The 25,670-nt window shown below is 33.1% G+C and overlaps 1 protein-coding gene across 1 annotated transcript; it reads left to right on the forward strand.

Moving 5' to 3' along the window:
- Positions 1-2,594: 2,594 nt before the first annotated feature.
- LOC110020049 lies at positions 2,595-25,045 on the forward strand (the record flags this gene model as incomplete). Its single annotated transcript, XM_020718018.1, is given in 21 exon segments — positions 2,595-2,710; positions 2,823-3,171; positions 5,922-6,065; positions 8,073-8,155; positions 8,305-8,419; positions 9,801-9,892; positions 9,979-10,033; positions 10,378-10,499; positions 10,582-10,695; positions 12,266-12,459; positions 13,178-13,308; positions 18,030-18,090; positions 18,673-18,743; positions 19,568-19,617; positions 19,953-20,118; positions 20,508-20,635; positions 21,194-21,529; positions 21,863-21,908; positions 22,909-24,042; positions 24,439-24,493; positions 24,896-25,045. Coding segments are annotated over 21 exon segments (3,629 nt in total), but the record flags the coding sequence as incomplete, so codon positions are not given.
- Between the last annotated feature and the right edge of the window lie 625 nt (positions 25,046-25,670).

Genomic DNA, 25,670 nt, shown 5'->3' on the forward strand with positions numbered 1-25,670 from the left:
TTATATATCATTGCATTTTATTATTATTATTATTATTATTAAATTTACACTATATTGTGTTATAGTTATTGTGATTGTACTTTGTTATATTATAGTTTGCTATAATATAGCTTGCTCAAATATTGAAAGTGTATGTATGGAAGCTTCAAACCATGATCTAATATGGAAAATATTGGATGAAATATACTATTTGAATTAATTTACATGTTATTTAAATTTTGATGGGTGAATTAGGGTCTGTTTGGGGCGAAAGTTTTGTTTGTTTGAGTAAACTGCGTTTTGATAATTTTTTCAAAAAATTACTACTGAAATCTGCGTTTTCTCACCCGTTGTGGCTATGTGTTGTAGCACTTTCTTGTTGCGGTCTGACTTAATATATATATATATATATATCTCAGATTATTTTTCAGCAGCTACACAACTATTTTTTAATGTGTTGTAACTGTCTCAAACAAACTCTTAACAATGTAAGAACAAGTTTAAATCAAAAACCTCATACATAAGAGGGGAATGAGCTCAAATAATTTTTTTGTTTAGATAAAATAGCTGACAATCATAAGGACAAATAATATGATATAAAATAAAATGAATTGCTGATATTACGATAACATATTAATTACATTAATTAATAGTATTTAAACGTATTAAATAAAACTAATCAATAATTTATATGAAGGCTCAACACGGTGATAATAAATAATTAATTGACAGACGATTACAAAATCAAAGGCGCGCTCTACATTAAACAATATTATAATTATCACAATTCACAACATATTTTTTGAGGTCCCAAATCTAATAATCGTGAGCCTCATTAAATGAACGGAAAGTTAATGTTTATTACAAAATCAAAGGCCCGCCTCTTACATTAAACAATATTATAATTATCACAACATATTTGTTGAGGTCCAAATCTAAAGATTGTGAGCCTCATTAAATGAACGGAAAGTTAATGTTTAATTTTTTCTTTGTAGAAATGCTGTAAATATATTTACTCTTAGATCCTATAATATGTAAATATATAATTATTTTGCGATATAATATCAATATAAGATCTTTTAAATATAGTTATGATGAAATGTGCAAACTTCCGCTTTGTAATGAGCTATAAATCTAAAATTGATATTGTTGTATGACGAAAGTTTGATGATGGTAGGGTAATAATCTAATATCATGATGTTGCATGAAGATCCACTATACTCACAAGTAATAAAAAAATAGTAGGAGGAGATATTAATATTTTTTACTTTAAAAAACTTTGGAAAAAAAAATACGATGTTTGACCCAGTTAGAATAAAAACTTTAAATGTGTAACTCCAAATGTTTATCATTTTCTCATAGTCGAAAGAGCTAAGTTATCATTTTATACATGATACATTACTTGTTGGTATAAAAGGTGCAAAAAAATATTGGTGTTACGAAAAATCACTATATTTTGATCACGACAGTCGTAAATAGTGGTTGCTGGTGCCCAGCGGCAGGCGACGACATGTGTTGATGGTGATTGCCAGCTACGGAGGCCTGATTTTATCACAAGATCTTTAATGAAGGGTATAACACTTTACAATCATATTTCAAATACGACATTGACAAACAGGGGTAGGCGGCGACAGTCGGGGTAACGGATGGTGGTTGATGATAGTCGACGACTGTGAATGCTAGTAGTTATCTTTAGTTTTCATATCAAAACAAGCTTTGAAATTTTCACTCATTCTTCTGACCTCTTTTTTCCTTATGCGAAGAGAAGTGATCTAGTTAGCCCCTAACCACCTCGGACATATCATAATGATCGCTCCCGAACACACAAGATTTTTTATGATGTAAGTGTATTAATGACCTAAAAGATTGAGCGATCTTGAGCTGGCTGAATTTTTTTCTTCGAGACGCTTGATTTGATTATAAAAATATTTAATTTAAAGCTCTTTTGACCATTAAATAGACGATTCAGAAGCCTCCAAATATATTTCAATGACTAAATTTAGACTTGACTTAATTCATATTGAACAAACTGTTGCATTATTGGGTTCGTCTTATAGGGAATGTCAGTTTGATTATAAACTTGATGAGATATGGGTCCTAAATAATCTTGAGTTTAGATTCAACATATTTATTATTAAAAAAGTATTGAAATTCATGCTTCATGAAAAATTTTCTTTTCAACGAGGCATCAAATATAAGTTGTTTTTAAATGTGGTCAAAATTTATTAAATTGAAAATAAAATTTTCCGGAATGATATTAATCATAAAATAAATAAATATATTATGATCAAATTTGTGAAAATCAGGCCTCTCATTGAATCGATATAAAGAGAAGTTCAAGGTTCGACGATTGAATCAACCTGTTGATCTAATAAATCATTATTATATTTAAAAATGACAATACATAAAATTTACACCCAACTCAATTATTCTTTAAATAACTATCCCACTCAATTGTTATTTAAATAACTAGCACACTAACACCGAAAATTCAATCTAAGAAAGATTAACTAAACCAGTGGAACCGGTCGGCTCTATCGGGTTTTCTGGACCGTGATTCTGATATTTATTATCGTCCGATTAGTGCCATATCGGACAATCGCCGTCTATGGCGACAACAGAGCTTTTGCGCGCCAAAACACTGAAAACAATCCCGAGTTTCCTTCATGCAATTGGAATCATAGAGGAGGCGATGTAGATGGCTTCACCATCTCTACGTCTAGACGAAGATGTGAATCCCTTCCTTCTCTCTCTCTCATTTCTCCGGTTCTCTTCACTCTTTCATGCAAAAAACCCTAGTTTTGCTTACATTGCACTCCGTCGTTTCTTTATATTTACCGCAGGATTTCGACTGGGAGGCGGCCGTTCGTGAGGTTGACATTGCCTGCCAATCAACCTTTTCTCCTACCATTAATGACGGGGGGATCGCTTCAATTCCGCCATCTATTGGGGCACCTGCTTTTGTGGAATCGGGGAGCGGAGCTTGCCCTAGGCCGGCGGTGCACCTAGGCAGGGCACGGCAGTCCACTCTCGATAGATACGTGGATAGTTTTGAGAAAGAAAAGAGTCAGTTTTGCTTGCAGGAGAATGCGGCAGAGGCGAGTTGCGTAAGAGACGATGTTTCAGAGGTGGGAGATGGAGCTCCGGCAGTTAGTATTGATCTTGAAGCCGCCAAAACCTGGGTTTATCCAGGCATGCTTTTTCCCTCTTGTTTTTCAAATTTAGCGCAATGCCCTGGAGCCTAACCTTGGATAGGAAAGATAAATCTTAAAGAGCGCAAGCTGGTTGTGTAGAACCACTTAAGATGTCTCTTTATCAAAATTTGTGTGGCAGCACTTACGTGCGATGTAGGGAGTTATAAGAAGTTGATTGATAATGTAATATAAAAATTAAGTTTTTGTGTGTTGCTTTTTCTCTGAAAACTTCTGCCGGTTTAAAATTTTACTCGAATTGGATTTGTTGACGCATTGGAAGATTAATCACAGCCAGAGTGCTGAGTGAGATTTCTGCATTGTTTTGTAATAGGATAGAATAAGACGGCATATAATGTGCTAATAGAGATTTCTCTTGAGAAATGCCATTTTCTTCACCAAAAGTTTCATTTTTTGTAGGCTATAGATTGTTTATGCTCTAGAATCGCTAGAAGGAGATGCATAGTAAGAAGTTTAATTTGTTATAATTTGCCTTTAATGTTTCTCTAGCTTTTTGTAGTGTCACCCTGACAATTTTCTCAAGAGAGGTTACGTAACAAGGGAAAAGTTCATGAAGCCTTCGAATGTCAGTTTGCTTAGCTTGATGTAGAGTGTAATAACCCAAACTCTCACCCATCGAGATATTGTCCGCTTTGGCCAAATGACTTCACGGTTTTGCCCTATTGGTGTAACTTATCAGGAGTTCACCTATCCCAAAAGTGCTCTAACAAGAGCATTCTTAATTTCGGAGTTTCAATTGAAACTACTAATTTTACACTTAAAGACGCCATGATGTTTGAGCTTTCATCTTCATTCCACTTATGGGGTTTAACAATCTCCCTCATCTAAGTAGCTGACTCCCTCATCAGTTTTATTAACCCAAAATCATCCATCAGGCATATATTTCTATTTTCAGACTGGTAAAATTCTCTTATACCATTTGTAACAGATCGACTCTCATCTATTGAGACATTGTCCACTTTGGCCAAATGGATTCATGGTTTTGTCACATTGGTGTAACTTCCCAGGAGGTCACCCCTTCCAGAGTGTTCTAACACGAGCACACTTAACCTCGGAGTTTCGATCGAAACTCCAATCTTTACACCTAAAGGCGCCCTGATGCTTGAGATTTCAACTTCATTCTATTTAAGGGGTTTCATATAGAGTCACATGGGAACATTTGAAGAAGTTTTGATTAGATCAAGTAGAAAATGATGAACATTGAAGAGAGAAGGAGAAATTTGATTTGTGACCTAAGAAGTAGATGCATTTTAGACTCAATGTTGGTTGAGGGAATTGTGAAAAGTATCAAACTCTTTTCAGTAATCATAATGCCACACTCTAACTATTACATGAATCTCCGATTTCTATTAGCAATAGAATATTTACAAGATAAATTTTTGAAAATTTAATTATGTGGTTATTTGTTAATATTTTTTTTTCAGTGGGAATATATATTGAAAATGCTTTGAATTTAAATTGCAAGGTAGTTAGCATTATTCCTTAATTTTGAAGGGTATAGTGGAGTTTGTTATAGAGCAAGATAGAGAGAGAAGGCAAGGGGTAGAAGTTGAGATAGAGGGTGTGTGCAATGAAATATTCCATGGCATGGAGGGGTATAGCTTGGGTAACACAAATTGGAGATGGCATTGCTAAGTAGTTTGAGTTAGGTATTTTTGAACATGCTTTAGGTTAGGGAGTTTAATTTTATGATTAGTTATGAGCCATATAAGCTATTAAGAAGGTGGATTCATCAATGATGTAGATCAATGAGTTAAGAATGGGAAACTAGTTGATGTGGCTTAATAGTATGACAATAGTATAATATTCACACAAAACTTGAATATACTGCTGAAGAACGAAACATAGAAAGGAGAAGAAACCTTGCACATAGCCTAGGAGAATGAGAAACTTGGCACGCAACCTATATTCATGAAGTCATGCAAATTATCAAATTTGTTTCGAGACTCGTAACCTTATTGTCTAACTATTACATGACTCCTATACTTCTTAGTATAACAGAGCATCCTATAGTACAATATTAAATAATTAAATTTGCATAGACTAACAATAACAGTGCTTATAAAAATCAAACTTAAGACATTAAGGGACAAAATATGAAATAATAAAAGAAATGCAATGATAATTCACCTAAAATGTTATGACATGACACTTGATCCTGGCTTGCCATGCATCTTTATTATTTCTAACTCATTAAAGAAATAGATTTGTTATGATGTTGAGCTACTTGCTAATGCAAGCTCATTAGCAAGCTCGGTCAACAATTTAATTATACAATGCTTGTTAATGCACCTAAACCCCAGGTTCAAAGGGGGGATGGTTGCAATTTGACATTGTCAATTTTTATAGAAGACAAGTAAATCTGAACATAACAACCATCTAGCGATGATTTTAATTTAACTTCTTAGAACTGCTCAAACATTTGACAATTCTTCACTTTATCAATGCACTTAAAACACCAAATTAGTCACAAGGTTTTTGTTTTCACCATCATCAGCCTTAACCTGACTTTTTTTTGATTGGCAAATTTCTTCTCTGGAAGCGGCAATTCATGAAATGAAAGTTTTAGAGCGCAATGTGAGTTTTGCATGGGTGTTCATTTTTCAATACTCTTCTATGGTTGTATATGCAAAATTTGAAATTTCAGACATTGTTTCCTCTCTTTAAGAGAATATTGTTACAATATATCAATCAGTTTATTTCTTTATTTATTTATCCTCCATTTTGCAGTTAATATCCCCCTTCGTGATTACCAATTCTCAATTGCTAAAAATGCTCTATTCTCAAATACATTGGTGGCGTTGCCAACTGGCCTTGGCAAGACTCTCATTGCAGCTGTTGTAATGTATAACTACTTTAGATGGTTTCCTAAAGGCAAGTTCTTTCCGACTTCCTTGTAAATCTTTATCCAACATAACATTTTAATCCATGTTTCTATGTAATTTTGGGTATCTGGAAATCATTAACTTCCTCAAATAATTTACTTTAAGGCAGCTTTTCTTTGGTCAATTAATGTGATTATTTATTTATTGGGATTATTTTGTTTATAATAGCTTTGATTTTTTTTTTGTTAAGATTGGTGGTCATACTGGAGTAGGGTTTTCAAAAAAGCTCGTCGTTCGCAAGTAGATCATGTTCGGTTCACTAAGTATCTAGTGTTCGATTTGTTAGTTCGGCAAGTGAGTCAAATATGATCATTTTTTTTAGCTCGATTTACAAACAAGCTGAACACGAACAAACTTTTGTATGATTGTGTTAGGCTCATTTTTCTTGAATAAGTTAAATATTTAAATAAGTAATATTATTATAATATTTTATATTGTATTTTAGAAAATATTAAATTTATAAATTTTAAATCATTCTAGCTATTTTGAGTGAAATACAAGCTAAAATGAACAAACAAATTCAATTTGAGCCGAATAAGAACATGTTATTCAACGTGTTCGAAATGGCTTTTTTAAAACATGTTATTTACAAGCCATAACACGAGCTTATTTTAAACAAAAAAAAAAAAAAAAACAAACAAACAAACGAGCTAAACACAAACAAACATTGTGCTCGCTCAAGTTTAGCTCACTTGCACCCTTAATTGAGAGTTGGCTGTTCCCTAGCTTACAATCTCACCGTTTAAAGTTATGCTTAGAAGAATGTGAAATCCATATCTGTAGATGTTGGTTCAAATCAAACATGAATGTTTTTTAGAACATACCATGAAAAATTAATCATAATGAGAAGAATGCTTTTGGACACAAGCTTATAACATTGCATTAGCATGAGATATTCATTCAATAAAAAATGGTTTTATGGACCCCAAATAGCACGAAATTTAAGGAATGATTGGGGAATAGTTGGCAAATCAAATACATGGATAACATTGTTAATATTAACTAGCGTTGAAATGATTTAAAATCACTTCGTTAAACTAAAAGATTATGAGAATCGTTTTAGGAGCTATACTTTTTCGTAGGGGAATTTACATACATATCACTCAATTCCTATGTATTTACATATCTAACACCTAAACTTTACTTTCTAAATTTATACCGCTTAAATTTTTTTATCACATAAAAAATACCACTATTTTAGATTCTAAAATGTGAAGTACATTTTTTCATATAAAGGTAAGGTGACATACAACAATAACAACAACAACAACAAACCTTTATCCATTGTGTCCTGTTGAGTGTCAAATTTTCATTTAATTTTAATAGCTTAAGATCTTTTTTTATACAATATGCCCAAGTCTTTTAAGGTCTATCTTTGCCTTTCTTAACATAAGTTAAATGTAAAACATCTACTCTCCTAACAAGATCATCAGATGGTCGACCGACTTGGATTCTACTAATAACATCCCCATCTATATCGCCATCACTTTGAAAAATAGACTCGAGATATCTAAAACGTTCACACCTTTTAATGATTTGATCACCCATAGTTACAACTCTGCCACTAGAGCTACTACTATTAAAATTATATTCCATGCATTCAATTTTAGATCTACTCAAACGAAGGTCTTTAAACAAAAGTAAGGTAGCTTGTTTGTAAAAATTGAAGCTTAGGTGTTAGATATGTAAATACATATGAATTGAGCAGTATGTATGTAAATCTTCCTCTGTTGTTTGATGAACTTCCTCAAATTCACTAATTCATCCTCTGTTGTTTGATGAACTTCCTCAAATTCACTAATTCATGACAAGGACTTCATAGAAACATTTGTTCTCATGCAACTTTTTCATGGCATGTATGTAGTATTTACCAATGTCATTGGTTTATTGGCAATGCATTTAATAATGGCCTTGCTCTCTTAGTTTGAACAAATTAATAATTTTTATACATTTATTAAAATTTTCGTAGATTACTCCAAAAATTAAAAATTGACAGGTAAAATTGTATTTGCTGCTCCTTCGCGGCCTCTTGTGATGCAGCAGATTGAAGCATGCCACAACATTGTTGGGATCCCTCAGGTAGTGCAGCCGTTGGGCTTATCTGGCTGATTTTATTATTTAATTATTATCTTTTTTTTATCTGACATTTAAATGTGCAAACTTTGATGTATAAAAATATTTTTCTTTATTTTCTTGAGCATGTTAAAAATATTACAAACTGATTGCAGGAATGGACAATTGATATGACAGGTCAGATGAGTCCTCCAATGCGGTCAAGATTTTGGAAAGCTAAGAGAGTATTCTTTGTCACTCCACAAGTTTTTGAAAAGGACATTCAATCTGGTGCATTGTCTATTTTTGATGATTTTCTACGAAATTTCCCGCATTGAACAGCAAATATTTGTCATACTAAGTGGTTTATTGTCTTGGGAAATTTACATATCTAGCACACAATTCTTATGTATTTACATATCTCACAGCTGAGCTTTTATATTTACATATATAGCATTTTGGTGTTTTAAATCTATGCACACAAAGGTATATTTCACTTAAAAAAAAAGGTAACAGTGCTATTGTGATGTGATACATTTGAGTGTCATGCAGACATGCTTGAATTGATATACTTTTTGAGAGTATATATATATATATATATATATATATATGACTATGGGAGATTGAAGAATAATTGAGATCAAAATAGATTTTGACTTTGATCGTGTTCAAATTGAAATCATGCCTCATACATAACTCAAATTGAGATCATGTTTAGCCAAATTATTACTGGAATTGATTTATGATCAAATATAATGAATTTGAGTTGCTCTTGAGCTAGTTTTGAATTCGGCTCAAATTTGTATTGTTAATAACCACCTTATTTTTTGATAATTTGATAATTTGGGTACTTGTATTTTTATACAAAAAGCGTTTCATGAGTTAGAATTCAAAAGTGTTTTATGAATAGCTTTAATAAATGCTTTCTAATGTAAGATTTGATCTATAAATGAGTGGTTTCATCTTGCGACCATTAAGTTCGAGCATCATTGAATCCCAAGTTAATTCTTCAGTGAGTAATTGCCTTTGCATATAGCCCTGGCTTTTTCCCGTAATTGACGTGCTGCACAATGTTTTGTTTTGTGGACAGACATGTAAAAAATGTATTGTAAATACACATTTTATATTGATCCGAAATTTTGTCTATTATTTTTTTTTTCTCGAGAAGAGACTACAAACCCCACTTTTCATTGTTGATTGCAGAGGGCATTTTTGTGACTGGTTATTAATTTAATGGATGATCGGTTGGATGATCTAAATCGCTAATCTGGAGTGCACCAACTGGATAATGTAATCAAATTATTGCAATAAAAAAAACCTTTTAATTATCCTTTTATTTGAAGTTGAAATTCTAATTGATCATCTGATTTTAGTATCTCTGTAATTACATGTGATGTATAGGTTTTTTTTCTCCTTAAAAAAAATTATGTTTTATCTTTCTCTCTGAATGTTTTTGTAATATCATGTTTCTTTAGTATTTTCTTAATATAGTGGCGTAGCTTGTCGACCTTACAGCCTTTTGTACTCCTGAACTAGGTAAATTTTAGGAATGGTTGAGCTGGAATAGTGCAATACTGCTGATTTTATTTTGTAATTATTCAGTTTGTGTTGCTGTTTTCCTCTTTCATCTGTCTCTTTATTACCTGAAATTATACCTTCATGATTTTCTCAGGCATATGCTTGGTGAGACAACTTGTCTGTATTGTTTTTGATGAAGCACATCGAGCTATGGGAAACTATTCTTACTGCGTTGCAGTTCGAGAGGCATGTATAAATTCAGTTCTTTACAAATTAATAAGTTTCTCTGGCTGATCTACTTAACGAGCTGCTCTTTGTTTTGGTGGATGTAGTTAATGGCCATACCCGTGCTGCTAAGAATTTTAGCTTTGACTGCAACGCCAGGATGTACGTTTAGTATTTAGGGCATTTACATGCATACCACAATTCTTATTTATTTACATATGTAACAAAAGTTTGATAGTTATATTTAGAATACTTTGGTGTCATAACCCATGGATGAAAATTTGTATTTTGCTTTAAAGAGTTAGTAATAATGGTATATTTGACATCATATTTAAAATTTCAGTGTTATGTATGTAAATAAGAAAGTTTAGGTGTTAGATTGTAAATACATAAGAATTATGTGGTATTTATGGGAATGCCCCTCAGTATTTAAGCTACTGAATTATACTATTTTTATTTGTTCTTTTTTTTTAATCTGAATTTCTTTTTGAAATCTTGTTGCTCAGCAAAACATCAGACAATTCAGAATGTCATTGATAACTTATGCATTTCAACCCTTGAGTATCGTCATGAAAGTGATTCTGATGTAAGTCCATACGTGCACAGCAGGAAACTTGAATTAATAGAGGTAATTGCAAATTAAATTTTACATTTAAAACTTCATATTTCTTTTTCTAGTGTCATAGTAACTCTTTTAGTAATAACATTAGGTCCCAATGGGCAAGGATGCTATTGGAATCTATGGCATGCTTTTACAGGCTATACAACCATTTGTTGCTCGCCTTAGTGCCATTGGAGTACTTCCTCAGAGGGATTTCTCGACGGTATGTTTTGACAATGTTTGCTATTTCCTTCTAAATGTTCGTCACATTTAATTGAAATGTCGGATTTCTTTCTTTTCTATTATGATATAACTTATTGATGTAAACATTAGGGTTGGGAATTTTTAATGGAAATAAATATTTAATTCTATGATATTTTGATGAGATGCAATTACAACTTGAAATTTTCTCTACGAAGCAAGACGCCTCTCACAATTATTTTATAAGCGATGAACTTCCTTTCACATTTTTTTTATAAGTAATGAATAGTAGGAAAAGAAATGAGGCCTAAGTTATAGTGAAAGGATTTTGATCTCCGATGGAATAGAAATCATAGAAACAAAATAATTGATTATGCTTTCGTACTCATAAAATAAACAAAAAATCACGATAGGTCTGAATCACACTTCTCCCTTGCCCACTATAATATAATAAAAGTAAGAAATGAGAAGAACGCATACTAGAAAAAAAGTGAATGGTCTTTGGTCTATTTGTATATGACCACTTTTGTCCAGGCTAGTATCATTTAGTTTAGCCCCATGGACTCTTGAAATAGGATCCAAAATAGTCTCTCTTTAGTTTTATTTTATATTAGATTTAAAAATTGAAGGGACTATTTTGGATTATATTTGGGAATGAGGGGATTGAATTGGACACATTATATAGTTTGGGACTAAAACGACCTCCCATAAATATTCCAGAGATCATTTTGACTTTTTTCTGTAGGAAAAGAGATAAACTAGTAAGACTCACGCTTCATGAAGGGTATAAACTCCTTATCGAATTTTGAACACACAATTAGATCAATGATCATCACACAAAGGTGATAAAGTTCTTCACATATAAATTTGAAATTTATTGATTTTTTCCTATTATTGGCACTCATGGATTAGTCACTATGGGGATAAGGTGCCCCGGATAAAAGCTGCAAATCTTGCGAAATAAATATTTTGCATGCCATGCTCATACTTGTATGAATGAATGATCATGATAAATTGAGTATCCATCTCCTTAAATCCTGTAAAGTGGAACCGAGAAGCAATGCTTCATCTCACGTCGAATAGGAAATTCATTATCTGAGCAAGCTGTGTACACATGTAAACCCTGCTGGTGGGCAAAACAGAACAGAGCAGCTTTAGAGCCTGTAAAAATCGGAAATCCAAGTAATACAGCCTGTTTCAAATTAAAAGCCATAGGATTAAAAGCTCGAAAAATCACACAAAGAATCCTAGCTGAGCTGCAGTAATAGGAAGACTCCGCAACACTCTGTAAACGCTTTTAACAATATTGTAAATCTGCATTAGTTGGTAAATATTGTTTAGCACCATAACGGTAGTTCCATTTAACCATTTCTTGGATTTGTGAGGTTTTTACAATGAAGTACGCTTGAATGAACTGCATGATAGCCTTGAGAACTGCACCATAGGGAAAAAATCATACAAAGTGCCTAACAATAGTTTTTGTCCTTACGATGTTTGCTTTTATCTAATGTCATTTTTTCAGGTTGGAGTAGGATTTTGGGTTATTGTTTTTTTATTTATCTTCTAATCATGCTTTCTTTGATCACAACCAGTTGAGTCCTTCCGAAATACTTCATTTAAGGGATAGATTTCGTCAAGCACCGCCACATAGTTTGCCTTCTTCAAAGTATGGAGAAATAGAGGCATATTTTTGTGCTCTTATCACCTTTTATCACATAAGGAAGTTACTTTCAAGCCATGGTATTAGGCCAGCTTATGAGATGCTCCAGGAGAAGTTAAACCATGGGTATGTGCTTCCTTTTTTTTTTTTCTTTAATACCACTCAATTTCTATGTGTTTACATATTTAACACCTAAACTTTATATTTTACATACATACCACACTACCAATATTTGAAAAGTTGTGCTTCACTTTTTAAATGTTAAAATGATAGTATTTTGATGTGATATGAAAGTTTGGGCGGTAAAAAGGTTAAAAGTGAACTTTAGGTGTTAGATATTGAAATACATAAAAAATTGGGTGGTATGTATGTGAATTATTTTTATATTGTTTGAGTAAGATTGTGATTGCTTTAAATTGTCTATGGCATGCTAACATGGTTTTTATATATTTTTAATTTTGTCTCGATTCTCTTTTCTGTCTGGTCACTAACTCTAATGAATTATTGGCATTACTTTCTTATTTCTTTGTCATTTAATATCATTTTGAGCCAGAATTTTTTCTTTTAAATCTTTTCTTGCATAGGTAAGGTGACATCTATGTAAAAATTGAAGTTTATGTGTTAGATATGTAAATATGTAGGAATTGAGTGGTATGTTTGTAAATTTTCCTAATTTTTCTGCTAACTTGTTTCCTTCATCAAAGTGAAGATTTTTGTTAACAGGAATTTAGATTTCTTTCATCATGCGGTTGTTCACTAATAAATTTATATTTCCCTGATTTTCATGCTATTACTTTTATGTGAAATATAACCATACATTTCAAGTGAAAAATACATGTTGCAGGTCGTTTTCAAAGCTTGTTTCTAAAATTGAGGTCTTTTGGAAAGCGAAGCAGTTGATGCTGCAAAGCTTGTCTCATGGTGCCCCCACTCCCAAAATGGTTAAGTTGTTGGAAATTTTGGTTGATCATTTCAGTATGTCTTTAGCAGCCCAAGTTTGATTCCAAGTATCTGTAATACCTGCTTCCTGCTTCCTTTCTCTTTAGCATTACTTCAATGTATTTATCATTTCCAGCTTGCGTAATGAAAATAAAAATGCGTAATAATGTTTCAACAAAGTTTAGTAACACGTATTCATCTTTATGGGTACTAACCTTATCTCGGATTTTAAGAATAGGCTATGCTTATTTTTGCAAAACCATAATATGCTGTCTTGAAAACTTAAACTTCTTAGGTTTGTAAAAAGGTATGTAATCAGCTTCCTTAAGCTATGAAGGGTCTGAATGGACTAGTATTAGTAATATTAAAATCAGATTAGGCATATAAATACACACATTTATTTCTTTAAAATGGTTTTCATTTGTTAAGATTATTCTGCCATATATTCTGGTGTTCTTTACTCTCAACTATCGCCAAAATTTTGAATCTTTGTTTGGGTGATACTAATCATTGTTTTTTGCTTGACCTCTAGATTGTTTTCTAAGAAACTTTTTAACAAAAAAGTTGCTGGGATTTTATTTTTTATTTTTGTCTCTGACAATATAAGAACGTATGATGTTTGGAAAAAAACTATTAGTGTAAATATAAAATAAAACGACATGTGGGCTTGAAACTCTTTTACGTATTTTTAAAAGCATATCAGGAAGTTTACACTGTTGTATTTAGTGTATGTATATTTGTACTAATAGGGAGAAATGGTGGGGGAGGGATTTGGTTGATGAGAGAAGGTTTATGGTTTGGTCAACTACAATGCACGCTGGAGAAGCGGGTGCGGAACCAGCTTTTTAGGGCGAGCATAATTACCAAATATTTATTTTTTAAAGTTTTGGGCAAAAAGGATATCTATTGGGTGGGGGTGGGGGTGGGGGGTGCAAAATAAATAAATTGCCTTAATTATATAAGAAATAATATTAAGTTTTGCTCCTATATAAAAAATCTCAAATTTTTGGTGGGCAATGCCCATTCTGAACATAAACTGGTCCGCCAATTTGACTAGGATATAGAGAAGAAGAGTTGAAGAACAATTTTGTTTTTTTTTTCATTTATCTTATTATCTGCTGGGAAGCCTTATTATTGAATGAACCTCGCTTTAAATTAGATCAAATATAGCGTATTCATTGTATTGGGGATATTTTGGATTTTTTCATCTGATTTAAATTCTTTGGAAATATCCTACTTGAAAAATATACTGATTGCATATCTAATGTCTTATGTTACATATTTTTCGCATCTGTGCTTCTTTAGTTTGATATGTAGTAGTGTAACTAAGACCAGTTCACAGATGAGCTGCACTTTTACTCTTAAAGTGAATATACTGTTGTGCTTTAGCTTCCACAATGACAAACTATGCATAGTACTGCCTAATTTTATAATCAATTTCTATTGGTTTGAAGGAAGACAAATCGATCTTTCTTATATATATATATATATATGCGTCACGTTCCCAGGTCAGTTGGTAGGGCATCTGCTTCAGCGGTGTAAGTCCCCTCTGATTTGAGGTTTGAATTCTGCCCTTGGCGACTGTTGCCTTAGGGAGAGGGTACTCAAATATTTAGGTGCATAGGTTGGCCCCAGACTTAAGGGTGGGTTGGGGACCTCACGCCTCGACCCATTCTTTTAACTATTTATATATATATATGGAAAAACCCAAGGGCTAATATATTAAAGAGGAAAATATTCAGATAAGTTGAATGAGAGAGCTTAAAAAAAGACCCAACTCACACAATACAACACACAACTCCAAATAAAACAAATATACAAAAGGATAAAAAACCAAAAAGCCACCAAATGGCGCAGAAGTACTAGTTCTTGGAAAGGACCCACTTTAGTCTTCCCTCTGCCTCTAGTTCTCGGAAAGGACCCGACTAATAGATTGATAAGGTGCGTACCATTACCCGAAGTAACCAAAGTATTGTCCATCAGATTCCTAAGCTCAAGTAGTTCTCCATTCTTCTTTTTCCTTCTGGATGTGTAGACCTGCCATTCCTCATCCAATGATTGACTCATCTGATCAATGGATTGTTCCAAAGGTGGTCGGACAGGTGTAGGCTGTTGCACATCATGATCCCCATGAACTTAAGTAACATTAACATTTTGCTCCACCTGATGAAACGGTAGTGAAGCAGTAGAAGTATTGCCACCTGTAATATAAGTGATAGGTTCTAGAGCAGGTGGGGTCTGAAGAATCTCTTTTGCCCCCACGATAGAGGGTTCCAAAGATGGGGGAGCAACGATATTGTGTGAAAACTGAATGATTGACATATTGTCTGCGAGGATAGTGACATCTTCAGAAGTATTATTTTGATGATCAATAGTGTCAATAACTTGGGGTTGAACAAGAACAGATGGATTCTCTGCCTCTGGCGGAGCACTTTGCTTTTTTTTGTCTGAGTTGGGGGTGTAGATGGTGGCATTGGACGAGCCCCGACCATCCCTAGGTGGGATAAATATTCGAGAAGCACACTCTACACAAGAGGGGGATTCAAACCCGTGACCTGGGAGGACTTATGACCTTCAGAGAGGTTGCACTATCAACATGCCATGAAACGCGCGCGCACACAGTTGGTCGGGCATTTGCCTGTCAGTTGTAAGTCCCCTTTGATCTGTGGTTCGATTCCCTCCGAGTGTAGGGTGTGGTACTTCAATTCTTAGGCGCATGAGGGATGAACGGAGCTCGTATAATAGCCTCCGATCATTCTTTTAATATACATATACATACATATATATATATATATAAAGTCGTCTTAGATGGTGTGGTCACATTGTACGTCGACCATCTGATGATCCGATTAGGTGGGTAGATGCTTTAGATTCGACTTGTGTTAAGAAAGGCAGAGGTAGACCTAGGAAGACTTGGGCTTCTTGTATTAAAGTGATCTTAATTTACTAGAACTAAATGAAAATATGACTCTAAATAGGACGCAATGGAGAAAAATGATTCATGTAGCCGACCCCACGTAGTGAGATTAAGGCTTTCTTGTTGTTGTTGTTGTTGTCTATATATATATATATACACACACACACACAACTTTTTTTCTTTTTCGTAGTCTTTTACTAAATGGCACTTATGTATGTTAACTTACATCTTAATCTTATTGAAAATGAAAATTATTAATTTATCATTTGTTGTCATAAGACATATAAAGACTCACTTGATTAATATGGTGTAAAGACAAACTGAGTTCATATTGGAGGATTGAATGATAAGTAAAAGCTGTACAAAAGATAATAGATAGGATAGGCTTTTTTTAGGACCAAATATCTTCCTCAATCGAGTTCTCATTGGTTCCTTTAATTTTTTTGAACTAAGAATTTTGTGATCATTCAATGAATCGAGTACAACATTAAGCATTTGCAAAGATTTGCTAGTTGACAAAGAAGAAATCAAAATACGCCCTAAATGATTACTAGATAGCAACTAAGGAAGGGCCTTAACTTAAATGGAGAACCCCCAGAGTTCTCATTTATAGCGTCGTGCTTGAAGTTTAGTAAACCTTGAAGGTGTAGAAAATTTTCCTCTAATTTTGCTTATAGCAAAAGAAATTTTGAAATATTTTATCTGCATATTTTTCTATACTAGAAATATTATTAGTAGTCATAAGGCTGTAATCTGGATCATTAATATCCCGAATTGGATGATCATGAGGTGTTAATATGATAAGAGATTCTGATCAAAGTTGTGCATGCTGATGAGGTGCTGATTACATTACGTGACCACAAAAGATGATTCCCTCAATCCAAGGTGAGCTTTGAACTATTTAGTGAAGTCGTGACCACAAATTTTGTAGGAAGAAGAAAATAAACGTATTTTTTCAAATTCTATGTAATTTCAATAACTACGGGCATCCAAATCACCTTGAAAAGGATGATAACATCAGTTTCAATTAAAACCTTATTTAGCAATTCCTTTGAGAGCATAACAATAGCAACATTCACTTCAATCACCCTTTCAAAGATAGAACCAAGAGAACATGGTGGATTGATTGAAGTAATGACTTCTAAACAGAGGAAAACCAACCTAAATTAAAGATATAGATGACTCTTTTGAAGATCATTGTGAGAAGCCCATTCAAGATCTACTTCAGAAAACTATGAAAAGTATCATGTCCTGAATAATCAAGAAGCTCAATTTAAATATATCAAATCAATCACAAATTAGGCATGAATCTATGAAATCTCAAGATTGGATGGTCCTGTGAAAGCTTGCCAACAATAGTGAAATACAAAGGGATTGCCAGCTCCAAGATCTCATTATAAAAAAAAAAAAATGCGAACATGTTTAATGCCAAAGATAGAGGGAAGGTTGTTATCTATTGGCTCTACAACCTCAACGTTTGTTCTACAACCTCAACTTATGAACAAGGAGCACATGTAGCAGGAGATTCCATAACAATTAATGTCTTAGATGCAGAGTGATAAGCTGGAACTAGAGGATGCAAATGTGCATGACGCCTCTAATTGTTTGCAATCATCTTTTTTTTCCATCTGAATGAACTTTTATTCAATGCAACGTCATTGCAGCCTACTTTTTTATTTTCTCTCTCAGTAATGTGATTCTCCAATCTGATATATATTCCTTGTTCTTAATTTCTTCCATTTTTCTTTATGTTTATATGATATATTGAATTCTTGCTGTTGAAATTCGTGCTAAAATGATATGGCGAAATGAATGAATTTTAATTTCTCTTGATATCCAGAAACAAAAAATCCCAGTGACTCAAGGGTTATAATTTTCTCAAACTTCAGGGGAAGTGTTAGGTAAAGTTCAAATTCAAGCGCACATTTTTTTTGTTTTTCATCATTCATGACTTTCTTTTGGTGTTTGATTGCTTTAATAATTACCGATCAACATTTAATATAAAATTTAGGGGCATTTACATACAAAACGCACAATTCTTATGTATTTACATATCTCACACCTAAACTTTCATATTTACACACTACGACTCAAATCTTTAATATCACATCAAAGATAGCTTTACTATCAATTTTTAAAAGTGAAATACACTTTTTCATGTGTAAGTTTAAAGCACTATAGTGCTATGTATATAAACATGGAAGTTTGGACGTTAGATATGTGAATACATAAGAATTGTATGCCACGTATGTAAATTTTCCTTTAATCTATTGTCTTCTTGGGTGAAGTATGTTCTTCTGTATGCAGCCTATACGCATCAATTTGTGAATTCCAGTTATTTATACGTGTTTTTCTTGCGTTAGAACTTTGCATGCAGGGCATCCTTGTCATTTTTTCCTTTATTTTTCTACCGCTCAGCTTCAACCTAATGCTGCCCATGTTATTGGAATGAAATTTGATTGATTTTCTTGCAATAATTTCAGAGATATAATGAATTATTTATCCAGCCTAAGGGACATGATTAAAGCCACGGAGTTTATAGGGCAAAGCTCAGGTTTGTTGTTTTTTTTAACTGTAATTGGCATTCACTTTTGGCTTATATGAATTCAAATTCGGAAAGCCTCTACAACCTGCATCAGCGGCTATGAGTCTGTTTGTGGCTTGATTTGGTATTGTTCTGTTACTGATGTCTTGTACAAATACAGTCCTATCTAGGGGCGTAATTGAGCCAAGCTGACTCGTGAGCCAGCCTTGGCTTGGCTTGATAAGTGGCTCATGAGCTAAGCTCGATGTTAACAAGCCAAGCTCAAGCCAGTCACAACTTGACTCTTTAGCTTGTAAGCCGCTTATTTAAAAAAAATATTAATATAACATATACTCAAAATATATTAAAATTCATGTCCTTACCTTTAAATTATTAAAAATATTAAAAAAAAAGATATTTTATATTTTATACTATCTAATTTTTTATTTTTTATCTCATAATTGTTGGCTTGAATTAATATTATTATCTCTTTTATAATAAACAAGCCGGCTTAAACTCTGACATAAACTCAAGTTTGATTAATTAATCAAACTCAAACTCAAGCCGAGGGTGGCCCGACCTCGACTTTACTCGTTTACACCCTTAGTCCTATCATACAAAGATGAACAAGTTGGTCTGTAAGTGTTTTTCTCCATGGTTGTAACTCTATGGTGATGTAATAGCAGTATAGAGCGTTTTCTGTATATAAAAAATTGTCACTGCTTTAAAAAATTCAAATCGAAGAAAAGCATGTCAAATGAAGCTTCAGATTTCCTTCTGTTATCAAAATATAAGTCATGTATCTGTTTAAGCTTATATTCATTTTCTATTTATATTCCACCATATTTTTTCAGGGAAAACCTTGAAAGGGCAGACTCAGAAAGTGCAGCAAGCAGTTTTAGAGGTTTCATTATTGTCTTATTATTTATTATTATTAATGTGGGGCATTTACATGCATAGCACACAATTCTTATGTATTTACATATCTCACACCTAAACTTTCATATTTACAAACATAGCACTCAAATCTTTAACATCACATCAAACGTAACACTATTACCACTTTTTGAAAGTGAAATACACATTTTCTTGCATAGCTTTAAAGCACCAAAGTGATATGTAAATATGAAAGTTTTGGTGTGAGATTTGTAAACACATGAATATTGTGCTGCATATATAAATTTCCTTTTTTTTTATAGTTTTTGTGCAATAATTGATTTTTCAGTTTTATTTCTACAGAAATTTCGTTCTGGTGGATACAATGTCATTGTTGCAACATCAATAGGTGAAGAAGGTCTTGATATCATGGATGTTGACCTCGTCGTCTGCTTCGATGCCAATGTATCACCCCTTAGAATGATCCAGCGCATGGGACGAACTGGAAGGAAGAATGATGGCCGAGTTGATATCCTTTGTTGCCATAGCTTTGCATAGCTATGAAAAGTGGTCTTTTTTAATTTCTCTTCAAATTAGCCACTTGCATATCATGCATTTCTGAGTAAATTGCTAAGATGTTCTGATTTTTTTTAGTGGGCCATTTTAGTTTCGGAGTCTATATAAGTGTAAGTTTAATTCCCACACTCTTTTTATATGGGCTGAAATAGTCCTCAGGGGGACTATTTTAGCTCCTAGTAGAAGACTCGGAACTAAATTGACACCATTATAGACTCTGGGACTAATATGACTTATATCATTTTGACGCTTTTCTCATGCAATTAGATTATGCTATTATTCAGTGAATTCTATTCAGGAATTTTTTTCATAGTTATGGAAGATTTTCTTTGACACAAGTACTTATTCTAGCTTGTGAAGGGTCTGAGTTGAAGGCATATTTGAAGAAACAAGCTAGCAGTAAAGCTATGAGGAAGCATATGCATAATGGAGGAATCAAAAGCTTTAATTTCCATCCTAGTCCTCGAATGGTAAGATCATTATACAATCAATGACTATTGAATTTCATTGAAAGTAATTGATTGTAATTTGCATGGTTCTAAAAATTGGATTGGACCGATCGTTTCGATTCAAGCTCAAAACTTTTTATGCATGGAATTGAGATTGAGCCAATCAGAACTGAGTTGAATCGACGAGCCAGGAAACCAATCTGTTTTTTTAGGAACCGATTGGTTTAAATATTGTCTAATTTTAGCCTTTCGATTTTGATCAGATTGCTAGAAATAAGATATTTAAATTAAAAATGAAAAAATATCATGCCTCAAAATTTTGATTTAGAATATTATTAAAAAATATTATTTGTTCAATTGATATTAAATTAAAATATTATTTGTTCAATTGATAAAATAATATTAATATATTATTAATATATTATTTAATTATTTTAAAATAATTTATATATTTATCGATTCATTCGGTTCAACTTTCGGTTCAATCCCTGCTGAACCATTGAACCCTGAACATCTTCTTACGGTTTGTGTGTGGTCCCTTTTTAACAACCTTGAAAATTTGTATTTGTTCTCTTATAGGTTCCACATATGTGTAAACCACAAGTTCAGTATCTTGAAATGTCAATAGAACAGTTTATTCCTCGTGGAAAGAATGCGAAGAATGCGACCATAGATAGATCACAACCTACAAGAAATGTATCTGTTGAGGAACTAAATCTAATCTCAAAGTACTTTCCTCAGTCCGAAGTTTTTATGTGGAAACCATCTCTCATCGCCTTTCCCAGCTTTCAAACGTTTCCATCTCAAGTAAGTAGAGTGAAACATTCGTTCAAAACGACATCAATGTTCATTGACGCCATGCAACATCTTCAAGGACTCACAATTTCTAAAGTAAATGGAGATGGTTTTATTGAGGTACTTTGATATTTCAACTGTTTGTTAAATATTTGTAGCATTGACCTACATAGCACACAATTTTTATGTATTTACATATCTCACATCTAAACTTTCTTATTTGCACACATAGCACTCAAAGCTTCAATTTTGTATCAAAAATAGTTTATTATCATTTTTTAAAAGACAAATACACCTTTTCATGCATAGGCTTAAAGCACCGAAGTGCTCTGTATGTAAATATGGAATTTTAGGTTTAAGTTATGTAAATTCATAAGAATTGTGTTCTACATATGTAAATTTCCCCAACTTATTTCAGTGGATGCTTAAAATTGTCAAATCGCTTTTGTTTAGGTTGAGATCTCAAGGCAGCAACACGATGAATTTACGTCATCGCACGGTAATATTGGACAAGATATTTAGCTTTCTATTTTTGGTCAACATGTTTGGTTGAAATGTGAAAAAAATTATCTCGTGATTAGTTACCAGACAACCTAAATATTAATATTTAGAGGTAATTACATGTATAGAACCTTAAGCATTGATATTTATGAAATTTAGAACCCAAATGATATTTTTGACCACTGAATCGATGCATTTACGCGTGCCATGATCAAACCATTGAGAATTTGATAAAAATAAAAATTATTGGTTTGGGTTTTATCATGAATTTTGATAATTCAGTGAGAATCCGAAAAATGGTTGAAAGAGGGTGCTAGATTTCTAAATAGTAATGTTTCTAGGGAGCTGGGTATGTCTTCCACCCTAATATTAATGCATTTCTATCTCAAAAAAACTAATATGTGAATTTAATCTAATTTTTATACTGCTCATACAAATGGCTGCACAAAATAATGGAACTCAATAGAACTGGTTCTTGATGGTCTATCATTAAATATTCCATATTCATATTGAATTGATATTTGCCACCTAAAACTTTCAGTTTAATATTGTCTAATGAAATAAAGTTTCTTCAGATCTCTCAATTTGAAGAACCGTTAATAAATTTGATTATATTATAGCAAATGATTTTCAGCCAAGAGCATTCACTTTCATGTAGTTATTTTGTTTAGCAGCTTGGTTGTTTTTGAAAAATCAGTCTTATTTTCCATTATTTTTTTCTATAGTTTGTTTTTATCTTAAAGCGCTTATAGAGATTGTTCTTGGCAATCCAAAAAGGGAAGGCCACTAGAAAACTCAGATTTTAAATCATTCTCATTCCATTCATTGATTTATTACAAGGCAGGCTACTCTATTTATGAAAAATAATGATTACTATATAAATTCAAATCAAAATTAAAATCTGTACTATCTAAAATTCCCTAATTTTACATAAATTAAATCAAACAAATCTTTAATCCAGAGCAAATAATTGAGATAAATCATGCATTCTATTTCAGACTCTGTTTTCCATTGCACCGCCGACATTGATGGTGCCCCATTTCAAGAACCCACCGACAAAGCTTTGGAGGTCGAAGTTGGTTCTCCTGGTCCTCACCCTGATGTCCAGAAGACAAAACCTCATCACTTCCTCTTCAGCGAAGGTTCTGTAATCCTAAACCCCTCAGGAAGCGTTCTCATTACTTATGTTCCTGTTCTTCCGCACAACGGATCCAAATATTACAAAGATATCTCGAATGGAAACAATTTATTAAATAAAGGTATTAAATTTAAGTACACAAGCCCCAAGGTATCCGAAAAGCCAACCATAGAGGTGGAAGATCCTAATGGACCACCATCTAGTTCATTCATTCAAGTGATCCAAAACATGCCAGAGGATGTGGAACATGTATTTAAATCACCGGGCTGTAAGCCAAAATATCGAGAATCTGATGAACCCGTGTCTCGAACAAATAGTGATAAGGAAGTTGTTTTGCTTTCATCTGTTGGTGGATCGAGAAATGAACCAATCATTACTGAGCTGAGTCCCAGGCTGACTCATTTCATCCAGGAAGGAATCGTTCCTGAGTCTCCAGTTCTAAACGTCGATCATCGTGCACCGACTGTCGAAAAAAGCCGTTTTTCAAGCTACAATTTGGAGCATGATAAAGATAATAAATGTCATGGCCCGATAAATACAAATAAGCTTTCAAGTGATGGGTTAGCATCACATTCTACTGCTGTATTTGACGCTGTTTGTGAAAATAATTCACGTATTCCTTTCATTGCTCGGCCTAATATTGTTGATATGTCTAGCGTGCTGTCAAAAGAAACTGGCGTGTGTGTGAAGGAAACAAAAGGAGTAACAAACAACATGCTTGAAACTATGAGTGGTAGTAACATTGCCTGTGCAATAAATGAGGCAGTTCATACTCCTAAGACTATGAAACTCAGCTCAAGTGAGGATTGGAAGTGTGATTCTGGAGAAGCTTCAGTTTCGTTCTTTCAAGCTCGTAAATATAAGCGGTTACGCAAACATGGAGATGTAGTCAGAAACCTTCCTGCCAGGACTTTGCACAAAAAGTTTAAATTGGTTGAGAAAACCTGTGGCAGCACCATGAATATTCAGGATGACAAATTAAATCATGGCTATGGTAAGATGTATACGTATTTCATTCTTCATGTTTAATTCTATATTTTTATGGGAAATTTACATACCTTGCACAGAACTCTGATGTATTTACATATTTCACACCTAAACTTTAATATTTACATGCATAGAACTTTGGTGCTTTAAACCTATGCATGAAAAGATGTATTGCACTTTTAAAAAGTGGCAATAGTGTTATTTTTGATGTGATATTAAAGATGTGCTGTGTGTAAATATGAAAGTTTAGGTGTGAGATATGTAAAAACATTAGAATTGTGTGCCATGTATGTAAATGCCTCCCTGCTTTCTAGATGGTTCACAGAAAGTCTACGACACAATTCACTGTGTTACGCTGCTGAAGAATTTCTTATTGTTAAAGTGACAATCATTGTAAATGTAGATGGGAAAGAAAAAGCAGTAAGACGTGTTGATGCCTTCATTGAGGAGGAAGCTGAGTAAGATGCTAATCTTCGTGAGTTTGAGTAAATAAGAAGTTAATTACCGATTAGAGTGAAGTATCAAAATGGTCCCTTGACTATTTACGTGAAACCATTTTTGTCCCATAATTTATAAAAGTATCAAATTAGTCCCTGAGTTCTTTTAATGTGTTGAAATAATTCTGTGTGTGGACTATTTCGGCCCATATTAAAAGAATTCTTGGACTAAAATGACATTTTTATACACTCTGGAATTACAATGATCTCCTATAAAGAGTCTCTGGATCGTTTTGACATTTTTCTCTTACTGGATATTGATGTCATTTATGCTTCTTAATTCATATTCATTTGTTCCTCTTTTTTTTATTTTGACATGGTTGTATTGTTCAATACTGTTATACACAACTCATTGCTGTTTAGGGTGTCCGATGATGCATCTATTTCGGAGGATGAGCTTGGTGATGGAATAGATGACAGATACGACGACAGCTTCATCGATGATAGACTAAATCCAACAGTTGGATCTACAGAAGCAGAAAATAGTGAAGTTGATATGATAGCTTTTTACAGGTAATATTGGTTCATCAACCTTTTTCTGGACATTTATTCAGTGCTTAAAGTGTCAAAATAGTCTCATGAGTATTTATATGGGGCCATTTTAGTTTAAAAATCTATAGAAGGGTTCAAATTAGTCTCTAAATTCTTTTAATATGGGTTGAAATAATCCCATGGAGGACTATTTTAGCCCTCGTTAAAAGCGTTTGAGGAGTAAATTAATACTTTTGTAGACTATGAGACTAAAATAACCCCATACAAAGAGTCAAGGAATCATTTTGACACGTTTCTCTTTTTTTAACATTAATAAGTTGATACACTTTTTTCTCTATTCTTCATAAAAAAAAAGTGTACCATATGAAATTTTAGTATCAGTTGTATATTTTGTTTTACCCATCAGACTTTTACTTGAGAAGATTCATAGATTGTAATGTTTTATTTTACTAAGCTAGGTTCCTATGACATCAAATATCTAACAAATTGAAACACTGTATACATACAGACATACACATATATATACTCTCTCTCTCTCTTCTTAATACTTTCTCAACTTTATAAAGAATTTGAAACTGTATTATGCTGACATTGCCAATTAAGTTTCTATACATCAACTTATATAGCTACCAACTCAATGCAAAAT

This window comes from Phalaenopsis equestris, unplaced genomic scaffold (assembly GCF_001263595.1).
Source record: "Phalaenopsis equestris unplaced genomic scaffold, ASM126359v1 Scaffold000090, whole genome shotgun sequence".
Lineage (NCBI taxonomy): Eukaryota > Viridiplantae > Streptophyta > Magnoliopsida > Asparagales > Orchidaceae > Phalaenopsis > Phalaenopsis equestris.